Source organism: Manihot esculenta, chromosome 8 (genome assembly GCF_001659605.2).
Source record: "Manihot esculenta cultivar AM560-2 chromosome 8, M.esculenta_v8, whole genome shotgun sequence".
NCBI lineage: Eukaryota > Viridiplantae > Streptophyta > Magnoliopsida > Malpighiales > Euphorbiaceae > Manihot > Manihot esculenta.
Genome location: NC_035168.2, coordinates 25,997,524 through 26,008,347, shown reverse-complemented (window position 1 = coordinate 26,008,347; position 10,824 = coordinate 25,997,524). Strand labels below are relative to the sequence as shown.

The 10,824-nt window shown below is 29.1% G+C and overlaps 1 protein-coding gene across 1 annotated transcript; it reads right to left on the bottom strand.

Annotated features, from left to right (window-relative positions):
* Window positions 1–3,865: 3,865 nt before the first annotated feature.
* LOC122724437 lies at window positions 3,866–5,010 on the bottom strand. The gene is made up of 4 exons (XM_043959394.1): window positions 4,973–5,010; window positions 4,666–4,793; window positions 4,285–4,606; window positions 3,866–4,196 (listed from the first exon to the last, which is right to left on the bottom strand). The coding sequence occupies exons 1-4, from the start codon at window positions 5,008–5,010 to the stop codon at window positions 3,866–3,868; spliced, it is 819 nt and encodes a 272-aa protein (XP_043815329.1).
* Between the last annotated feature and the right edge of the window lie 5,814 nt (window positions 5,011–10,824).

Sequence of the window (10,824 nt, the reverse complement as noted above, 5' to 3'; positions counted from 1 at the left end):
TACAGTATAGTGCGGGAGTCCGGATAGAGTAAAGAAGTCATGCTTATGTAATAGCTAGCAATGGACATGATCAAATTGTAATGTCTTAATCAGTATAGTTATGTAATGAGATGATGTATATGGATGTTAGAGGTGTGCTTGACCATAGATTGTTGTTATCCCTTGTTAATTACATGATCTTAGAGATTTTTATGATGTTTATGTAAACCAACTCAATATATGTTATGTCACCCATTTGGGGGCACTGATGAGATCCCACAGAGGGATCAATGTTATGTTAATGTTTATGCACAGGTTGAGTTTGGTTGATGTTCATGGAAAGAAAAGTTTTAATTTTTATGCATGTTGTTGATCATGTATGGGATTATACAGGTTTGCAGGTTTTATGTCAGGCTTGCTACGGGTCCCGGCGGCCTTAAGTCGACCCGGATCCTAGCGCCGGTAGCGGTCCGATTTTCGGGTCGTTACAACCAACCACCTCACTGCTCCGGTCCAGCCATATCATCATTTTTTAATCTCAATAATATCATTTATTATTGATTTCTTTAGCTATCTTAATGTTTGCTTTAATTTTATCATTATCAAAAACTCTCTTTTTAACTTTATTATTTATTTTCTTGATTACCGATAACAAATTTTAATGGGAACTTATTATAGTTACGATCCTTTTTACTTCATATGTATTTATATTTTAATAGTTTCATATAGGTTATTTTTTATAGTTTGGATATCTATCAACTAATAATTTTTTTTAAAAAAATAAAAAATTTAAATTTTATAAATTTTAATTGAGTAATTTTTAAATAAAAATGATTTAGTAAATTTTTAAAAATTCAAATAATTTAATAATAATTCAACCTTATTTTTTATACAAATTTGCTGGATTCAATCCGTTGACCAACATTTATAAAAAGGTGAAAGAGAAAAAGGGCCATGCAAAACGGAGGGATATTCGTTTTTCCATCAAAATATATATATATTTTCTATTAGCACTGGTGGGAAACTAGAGGGAAAACGTTTAAAAATTGCCCATTGCTCATGTCTTGTATAAATAAATTTTAAAAAAAAAAACGAATCAAAAAGTTTCCTTTTTAGAATAAAAAAAAGTTGCCGGTGAAAATTCAATTGATTCGATTTAAAATCGATTGAATCGAATAAATTAAGAATTAAAAATTTAATATTTATAAAATTAAATCGAATCGATTTTGAATAGAAATTATATCAAATTGATCTGATTCGGTTCGATTCAGTTTCATCGGCTAGACTTTTTAATAGACTTTTTATTTTTTACACCTTATTTTTAGTATTTTAAAATGTAATTGAAATATTGCAACCTTAAATATGGTCTAATATCTCTATATTATCAAAAATAATATACTATTATCACTAATCGGTTCGGTTCGATTTTCTCAATTTTTTTCTAATCAAAATCAAAGTGAACTGAAATAATCAAAATTTTTAAAACTAAAAACCGAACTTAAATGAAAAAAAAAATTGAAGTGAATTTCTAAATTAATTTGATTCAATTGAATTTTTTATTTAAACCGAATAATGATAACTTCTACTAAATATGAAAGGGTGATATTATCTCAAATATCAATTTTTCTATGTGGAATCACCTTAAAGGATCACAAAGTACCGCACTATTTAAACCATCGGGTTGGTAACCAAATAATCAAGCAACTAGAGGAGTGGGTTATAGGAGTTTATTTATTTTGCTTTTTTGTTTTTGCTCTTTTTTCTTTTCTTTCTTTCTTTCATTTTCTCTTTTTTGACACCCCTTAATTTTTATATAATCATATAGTTTAGATAATGTCCTTTAAATCATTCTTAACAAAGGGTAACAACTCATTTAAAAGTACATGCATTCATTATCAACTATTTAAACAAGGACCATACTTCATGAGCTTTAAATAAGTCTTAAAAATAAAACTAACAAAATGAATAATGGTGAATTTATTTTATGTAAGCTACCATACAAATAGCATAAGAACTTGAATTCTATGAATTTTTTTTTGAATAAAATTTAAAACTGAAAATAATACTGGAAAAACCCAGAAAAATTAAAATTCGAGAAACAATTCAGCAAGTGTTGAGAAATTGCTGAGAATTAGAAAAAGTCTTACAGACTTGGGTAAGCTTTTAGCAATCAACAAAAAAATTATGCAGAAATAGAAGAAAAATTTTCAGAACACAGCAGAAAAATATGTACATCAACCCATCAACCAATCATAAAAAGTACTTCTATCCCAATTACTTCTTCCCTACCCCCCACACTTTCTCCTCACATTATTCTCAATGTGGAAAAATTTAAGTAACGGAGGAAGTTCACAAATAAATTAGTAAAATTGAGTCAAGGAAAACTTTCTTGAGAAGTAAGTTGTCAAAAACTCAAGCTGGTGGCAGTTGGGGTATGGGTAACCCCAAGTGAGAGAGGATGGCATTCAAATTTGCATTAATGTAGTGTATTTTTGCCTCAATTCTGCCTAGGCGGGTTTGATAATCAGGTTCTAGAGGTGCTACTAAGGTTGTTGGCGTTGACTTATCCTCTGTTCGAAATAAGCGCAATCGTAGTGGAATGATAGGACATGGAGTTGCTTCAGAATTTCGGGTTTCACCTCCCATTCCTCTTCCTCATCGTCGGTGGGTAGCTCATGAACAAGGGTTTTTTCCTTTGTCTGCGAACATATCTTTCTCTTTGTCGAGGCTGGCGGAGAGGACGACGAAGAGGGTGATGCGCTTGGTGTTGGCGGAGCGTCTGTTGATCTTCCAAGGGTGCACGAGTCCGTCACCGAAGCTGCTAGCGTTATCGACGAAGTGCAGCGGTGGCGCGAGGAGGAGTGGGCATCGACTAGGTGGCATCAGGCTGGGTGGTTCTTGCCATGGATGTACCTGCAATGGGAGAGAGAGGCGAGAGGGAGAGGTCTTGGGGAAGAAGAAGAAAAAGAGAAGAAGTGAAAAGGAAGAAGAGAAAAAAGAAAAATATGGTTAAGTTTATATATTTATTTATTTATTTATTTATTTACTTTATGAATAACAGAAATTAAAAATAGTACAATTAAATTTACCTTTCTTTAGAACAGTTTCAAAAATAACAACTTACCACTCAAATAACCATTGAAGGTCATAAAAGGTCTCATAAAGTCTAGAATTATCCAGAAGGTCTAATTTGCAACAAGGTAGAAAATAACAAATAAATAAATTAAAAACTGAAAATTAAAAAAAACTCACTGGTGACTGTACAAGTTTGGGAAAGCCTAAAACCTTGGGTTGCCTCCCAAGCAGAGCCCTTGTTTATTGTCCTAGGCTAGACTTGGTAGCATGTTAGGCCTCATCTTGTATTCATTCAGCACTCAAATCAACTTCTTTACTTTTAAAGGATTCAACTTGGAGGAGATTATGATTAGAAGTGTGTTATTACTTCCCAAAAATGCATATTTCAAATGAGTTGGAAGTGTTTTCAACTCAAGTTTTGGTGCCTTGTGGCTCAAAGTATCCAATGAGTGGACTGTTTCTATGATTTCTTCACTGAATTGTGATGTGCTATTGTCTTGTCAAGTTTTCAATTAAAACTACCTCCAACTTGTCTTTCTTGCTTAATTCAAATGCTTCTTAAGTGAGAGGATCAACTATACTATGCTGCAGAGAGAAAAATTATCATCAAAATACTTCATTGCATTATAGACATTAAATTTTACCTCTTCTCCATCAAACTCCATTGTGAGTGTGCCTTCGTGCATGTCGATCTTCGTTCTAGCTGTGCTAAGGAATAGTCTTTCTAGCAATAAATCTGTAGAGTTGGATGAACTATCATCTTCCATGTCTAAGACAAAGAAATCTACTGAAAAAAATTAATTTTTTTCACTTAGACCAAAACATCCTCCAACACGCCTTTAGGATAGACTATTGATCTATTGGCAAGTTGAAGTGTGATTCCTGTTTGTTTCAAAGGACCTGCATCCAAAGATAAATAACTTGACAGAGGCATAACATTTATGAAAGCTTCTAAATCATACATTGCCTTCTTGACTTCAGGGTTTTCAACTTTACATGATATGGCAAACATGCATTTATCTTTACATTTTTGTGGAAACTTTCTTTGAAGTTTAGCTGACACATTCTCCCCTACTTTAATCTTTTCATGCCCATACAATTTTCTTTTATCAGTGCAAAGGTCTTTTAGAAATTTCGCATACCTGAGTATTTGTTTTATGGCTTCAAGAAGGGATATGTCCACTTGGACTTTGCAAAAAATCTTCAAGATCTCTTTTTCTTCCTTTTTACCTTTTTGATTGTGCAAGTCTTTCAGGAAAAGGAGGACGTGTTACTGTATTGGGGACTGCTCTACCTCTGATTTTTGGGGCTGTTTCTCTTCTGGAATCTCTATTTCTGCTTCTGCCATCAGGTTTGCCATACTGCCTTAGGCAAGCGTCTTCAAGCTGGCAAATTCTAACTCCTTCACACTTCGCAGCATAATTGCGCTTGCATTCTATTTTGGATTTAGCACGGTTTGAAAGGGCAATTTTCCTTGAGATTCCAGCTTGCTCACTGATGTAGCAAGTTAGCTCATTTGATTCTCTAAATTCTGTATGCTCGATTTCATTTCCTGTTGAAAAGCAAAAGTGTTATTAGTAAGGGATTGAACAATGTCTTCTAGAGACATACCTGATTTTGCAATTTGATAGTTTACTCTTGGCTGGAAGTTCTGTTGTCTATTCCTATAGCTAAGGTTTAGATTATCTCTCCACCTCGGATTGTAAGTGCTTGAAAACAGGTCATACTTCCTTTGTTGTCTATTGAATCCTCCAATAGCATTTATCTGTTACTCACATTCTTGAAGGGTAGGATACATATCTGTGGGATGGTCTATTTGTTTGCAAATACCACAGGTTCGTACATTATTTCCTGCAGCCAATTGTTAAATTGCAATGGTAAGTTGTGAAATTTTAGAATCTAAAGATGCAATACTTACCTCATTCGCATTCCTAGAAATGTCCTTATCTCGGCCATACTGTCTAGAGTTGGCAACCAATTTCGAGGTTAAAGTTTTACCTTCTTCATGTTCTATTACTGCAATGGCTCCTCTACTAACAACATCTATTATTCTACATTCTAATGGAAAAAGTCCTTCATAGAAGTGAAGGTTGAGTTGTTTTGGAGTGATTCCATATTTTGAACAACTTGTAATTAATTTCTTATAAGGTTTCCAATATTTATGTAGAGTTTCATTTTTTCTTTGTTTGATTCCACTTATTTCCTTTCTTATAAATGATGCTTTAGTTGCTGAAAAAAACTTTTCTAAGAATAAGTCTCTAATTTGCACCCAAGTGGTGATTGAACCTGGGGGAAAATAGTAAAGTCAATCCTTAGCGGATTCAATCAAAGTAAAAGGAAAAGCCACTGACCTTATTTATTTGTCAATTATTTCTTATGGTCTCATACTTGAATAAACAACGTAAAACTCTTTCAGATGACGACGTGGGTCTTCATTCTCCAACCTTTGAAATTTTGATAACATATGAATCATACTTGTTCTCAATTGTAGGGGTGCATTCAACACTGGGTATGTGATACAAAGGGGTCATTCTTCAGCGGTAGCTGCAGCCATAGTGTCTCTTCGGTTGGTGTCAATTGGAGGCTCGGTTGGTGTTGAAGACGTGGTGTCTTCGGTGCACAAAGGTGATCGAGCAGGTGGTTGAAAGGCTCCCGAATTGGCTTGTTTTTGCAACTTGGTTACTTTTCTCAACCTTTTTGCAGTTCTCTCGATTTCTCAATCAAATTGAATTCTGCTATTTTCAGACCTGGTCATAAAAATATAAAAAAAAACTGTTAAAGATCCCCGGCAACGGTGCCAAAATTTGACAGGCGTCAAATCCGTCAATTAAATTTATTTCCCTTTCTTTGATTTAAAAGAATTTTTAGATAGGTAAATGAGTATCGATCCCTCAGAGGCTTTAACTCTATTTAATTTAGATGACTAGTTGAATAAAAAGAATAGTTTAAAACAAAAAGTGAGAAGAAAATGATTTTTGTTTGAAAAAATTAATTTTTGCCTGGTGCAAGCCAAAACTTTAAAGAAGAAAAACACTACAATTGAGATGGTGAAACAAATAATTAGATTAAAATTTAGCTGAAAGTAATCAAATTGAGAGGTTGGCAATTGATCATTGATTAGAAAAACAATTTATATTATTATCTATTATTTGGTTATAGTGTTCAACCACTCGAATCCCGCCAGTCATGTCACGTGTGTAGATTTAATTAGTTAATTATTTTAAGAGAAAAAATCCAAACTTGATAATAATAACATGCGAATTATTTAAATCAAATCTATTAATTCTGTAACATAAACGAATATGCTAATTGCTACTCGTTATTAACTCAATTAAAATTACAGATTTAATTGGATTAATTAGCAATATGTTGTCTTTCCAATAGATTTAATAGGTCTTTTGAATTCTTAATAGAACAACAACAGAAGTGGTGTTCCTCGAAAATATAAATTAATAAAAAATAGAAATAAAATAAAGAGAAGTTAAGAATATAATCTCATAACTTGAATAAACCTCACTTAAAGAGAAAAAGAAGGGGGCGGCAAGAAAGGCGGCTGAACATGGGAGAGGAGAAGAAGATAAAAAAAAAAAAAAAGTGATGCTAGGTTAATTATTAGACAGCTTTTATATAGGCTTTTCCCTAAACGAAAAATAAAAATTCTCAATTTAAAATAAATTATATCACTCCTATCTTATCCTTATCCTAATCTAATTATATTTGCTCCAATCTGAAGATGATCTTATCTCTATATAGCTGGAAAAATTGTGATAAGTTAGTGAAATTTTAAATTCCAAAGCTGTTCATCGCCTTGGACTACAATTTTGGGTTACAGTCTTGAGAGACTACAGTCTTGAGAGACTACAGTCTTGGGCTACAGCCTTGCTCAAGACTGTAACCTCCCAGTCTGAAAATCTTATAATTCAGTATTTTTTTATTTTTTTTTTAATTTTTACTAAACAAATCTATCCAAAATTAAATTTTAAATAAAAAATAATTATTTATATCAAAATCATAGCAAAATCATGAAATTTAATAAAGAAAAAGCAATGAGTTTTGCCACTCATCAATATACTTAATACACTGTCCAAATTTAACATGTTAGTTAGCAGAGTTTATTATTATGAATTTTAATAGTTTATAATCCTTTATAATTAGACCCATAATAGATTCATATAAATCAGTTGTTAATTGTTAACCATATAGTTTTATTTGAGCATACTGTTGAACATAAAAATTCTACGTTGGTGAAAATAAAAATATGAATATAATTATTTTGATATGTAAAATAGTTCAATTATTTATATAAATTCATATAAATTACATTAGTGTTTAATATGCTGATATTCTCTTCAAATTTTTAACAGTTTTTCGAATTCAAATAAGAAAATTTTGTAGATGGATTATTAGAAAGTTGAATGGGCTTTCGATTTTCAAATATTTTCTGGGTTAAAATCATTTTGCAAAGTTAATTTCGAAGATTCTCAACTCTCTCGTGAAAATGGGTGATTATTTTGAAGATACGGGATAATCAGTAGATGGTTTTTTTTTATTACTTATATCATTTTTGTTTCATTTTAATGTTTATTTAAATTGTTCAGTATAATTTTAAAATTTAAAAGTATAAAATTAATATATTAAAATAAAAATATTTTATTTTTTTAATAAAATGAGTTTAGTTAAGCTCAAATAAAAAATTATAAATTTATTTAATAAAAAATTTTGAATTTGACTGATTTGATCCGAGAATATAAGAATGTTTTTTTTTTTTTAATAAAGGAAGATGAAGTCGTCTCTGTTATGTAAATCATTACGTTTAAAAACTATCAAAATTAATTGTACGCTCAAGAACCACCAACCTTGTATAATATTGGTTAATACTAAATTGATAAATTCAAATTTGAATTTTTATATTTTTAAATTTAATGACGAATGTATAGGGAGCAGGTAAGAATTATCACCCTCTGAAATTTTGAATTTTAAATATTTGAATTTATTTTTAAAACATTTATAGGCTTAGCTCCCTTTATTTAAAAAAAAATTCAGAAAAGTCAATTTTTTTTATTGATCTAACTAAATTTAAATTTAATAAATTATAATTTTAGTTAAACTATAATCGGTTTAGTACAATTGTATTTAATTTAAACCTTTTAAAATGTATATTTTATTCTACTAAGTGTAAACACCATAAATATTAAAAACGTAAAGTGTAGCAAGCTCACAGTTCTATACTTTGCAGCCTGTGAGGTGAGCGACTTCAACCAGACCCATATATGTATAAGACAAACCTCAAATAATCTAGATATCTTTATGCCCTTTTACTTCCACTGAGCCATTCAGAAACCCATATAGAAAAAAAAAATAAAAATAAAAATAAAAATAAAAAAGGAGGATGAAAACTTACCGGCTACCGTTCACGTTTGTTTCTCTTACTTTTACTTAATCACTTCTTTTTCCTTTTGCTTTTTCTCCCAACCTCTCCCACTCTCCTGCTATTATCATTATTATTATTCTATTCTAGTTCTTCATCTTCTCCTTTTATGGTAGTATGGTTTTTCTTTCTTTTTCTTAATTTCTGTCTTTGTTTATGATATGATTTAGATTATTGCTATAATTTTGTTTTGCCTTTTCTCTTCTCCCTTTGTCATAATATGGCTGAAATTTCTTTTATTTAGAATTGCGATTTGTAATACATGTTAGTTACTTAATAGTTTATTTTTATTTTATTTAAATTGTAAAATTATGTTGTTTGAAGTTTATTTGATAGTGCAAATTTGTGATGTATATATTATGTTATTTGAAATTTGTTTATATATATATTCTATCTTACTTTGTTCATGTGTGATATTGCATTTAAACTTTAAAATTTTGGCGTTTTATTGTGTCTTGAGCTTTATATATTGTAGTATCTATTGAGTTGATGAATATTTGACCTCAAATTATAAATATTGCATTTATTTTTCTATAAATGTAAATGCGGTATTCGCCCTAATGTAAATATTGCACTATCACTGCTTAATTTCCTATTAAAAAACCAAAATTCAGTTTTAAATAAATACCACGTTGGATGAAAGAGAAAAAAATTGATAAGATTTTTAAAATAAATTATAAAAATAATTATTATAGGACAATTTAAACCAGTATAATACAAGTTTTTCTCTGTAGTCTTTTTGTGGTTGGATACTCTCGCTTTTTTCTTTTTTTCTAAACCTAACATTTTCTTTCTCTTTCTCATAAAAGACGATCTGTGTCAATTGACTATCGATAAAAAAAATATGTTGTTATCTCTATTAAGAGTTCCAGATATATTTCGATCGTCACTTCTAATTGGAGAGGTTTCTCACATACAATCCAATATATTTTATTTTTAATGAAAACAAAAACTCTTAGTTCTCGTATAGAATTTTTTCGTAATTTTTTACATTTTGATGGTTGTTTCTCAATCAATAGATAAGGATTGGGAAGAGACCTTTTGTTAATGTGAAAGAGTCATGTGTCTATTTTTGTGGTTGGCTTTTTTCAAATTTTATTGATTTGGTTGTTTCGAAAGATAATGTTCAATGAAAATTTACTAGTTATTATAGGTTTCCGGAATCGCAACGACGACGTCAGTCTTAAAACCTTATTTGAGCTTTATCTCGTAGAAGCTCTCTTCCGTGACTTTGTTCGAGAGACTTTAATGATTTATGCTCGAGAGATGAGAAAGAAGAATGACCACTTTTGCCAAATTATCTTATCCATAGATTTTGATTTTAAATGATTGTAAATTTTTGTTAGACTCTAAAACTGATATTTCTGTTAGATCATAATTTAGCTAGAGAATCAATTAGGTATAATCGTCTCTCTGATTTTTTATTTGATAAAATTTTATTAATTCGATCGGTATTTTTACTTTAAAAAAATAATTATTATACTTAGTAAAGGTGAAGGTAAAGTTGAAATAATTCATTAATATTTTTGTTTTTTCAAAATCACATATATTTAGGCAGAATAATTTTTAAAATGCGATAGATAAAATGGAGGGACAGAATATTATTTTAATAAAAAAAATAATTAGTTTGAATATGAATGTTCATCATTTTAATTAATTGAATAAGATAACACTCAATTTCAAAGACTTTAACTTAAATTACTAAAGTAAAGTTTCAAGTTTTTTTTATAAATTAAAACTATATATAAAATATTTAATAAATGAAAGAAATTTAAGTCATGCATTTTCACCTTCTGAATATTCTCTATCCCATTGAAGAGATCCTATAGCTATCACCAATAATAGTTGGCATGGAACAACCAAATTATATGACGGGTCAAATATTTTTTTTTTTAAATTTCATATTTTTAAAAAATTTTAGATATTTAAAAAAGTTAATTAAAGAAAAAATTAAAATATTTTAAGAAAAATGCTTTCTTTATTAATTTTAAAAAATAAATCATTTTCTGTATTTTGATATTTTTATTAAAAATTAAATAATAAAAAATAAATTATTTTCTTAAAAAAATTTTTTTTAAAATATTAAACTTTTTTTATAAACAAATGAATGCTTAATTATATAATTAAAAAATTAAAAAATTATAATTAAGCGCTATTTGTTTTAAAGAAAATATTTTTTAATTTTTCTAGTATTTGAATACAAAAAAAATTAGACAATAAAAAATATTTTTTTTATTTAAAAAAATAAATTTATTTTAAAAAATAAATTCATTTTAAAAAAATTATTTATTTTTTTAAAAAAATAAAATTATTTTTTACACGTTAAAATTTTTATTAAGATT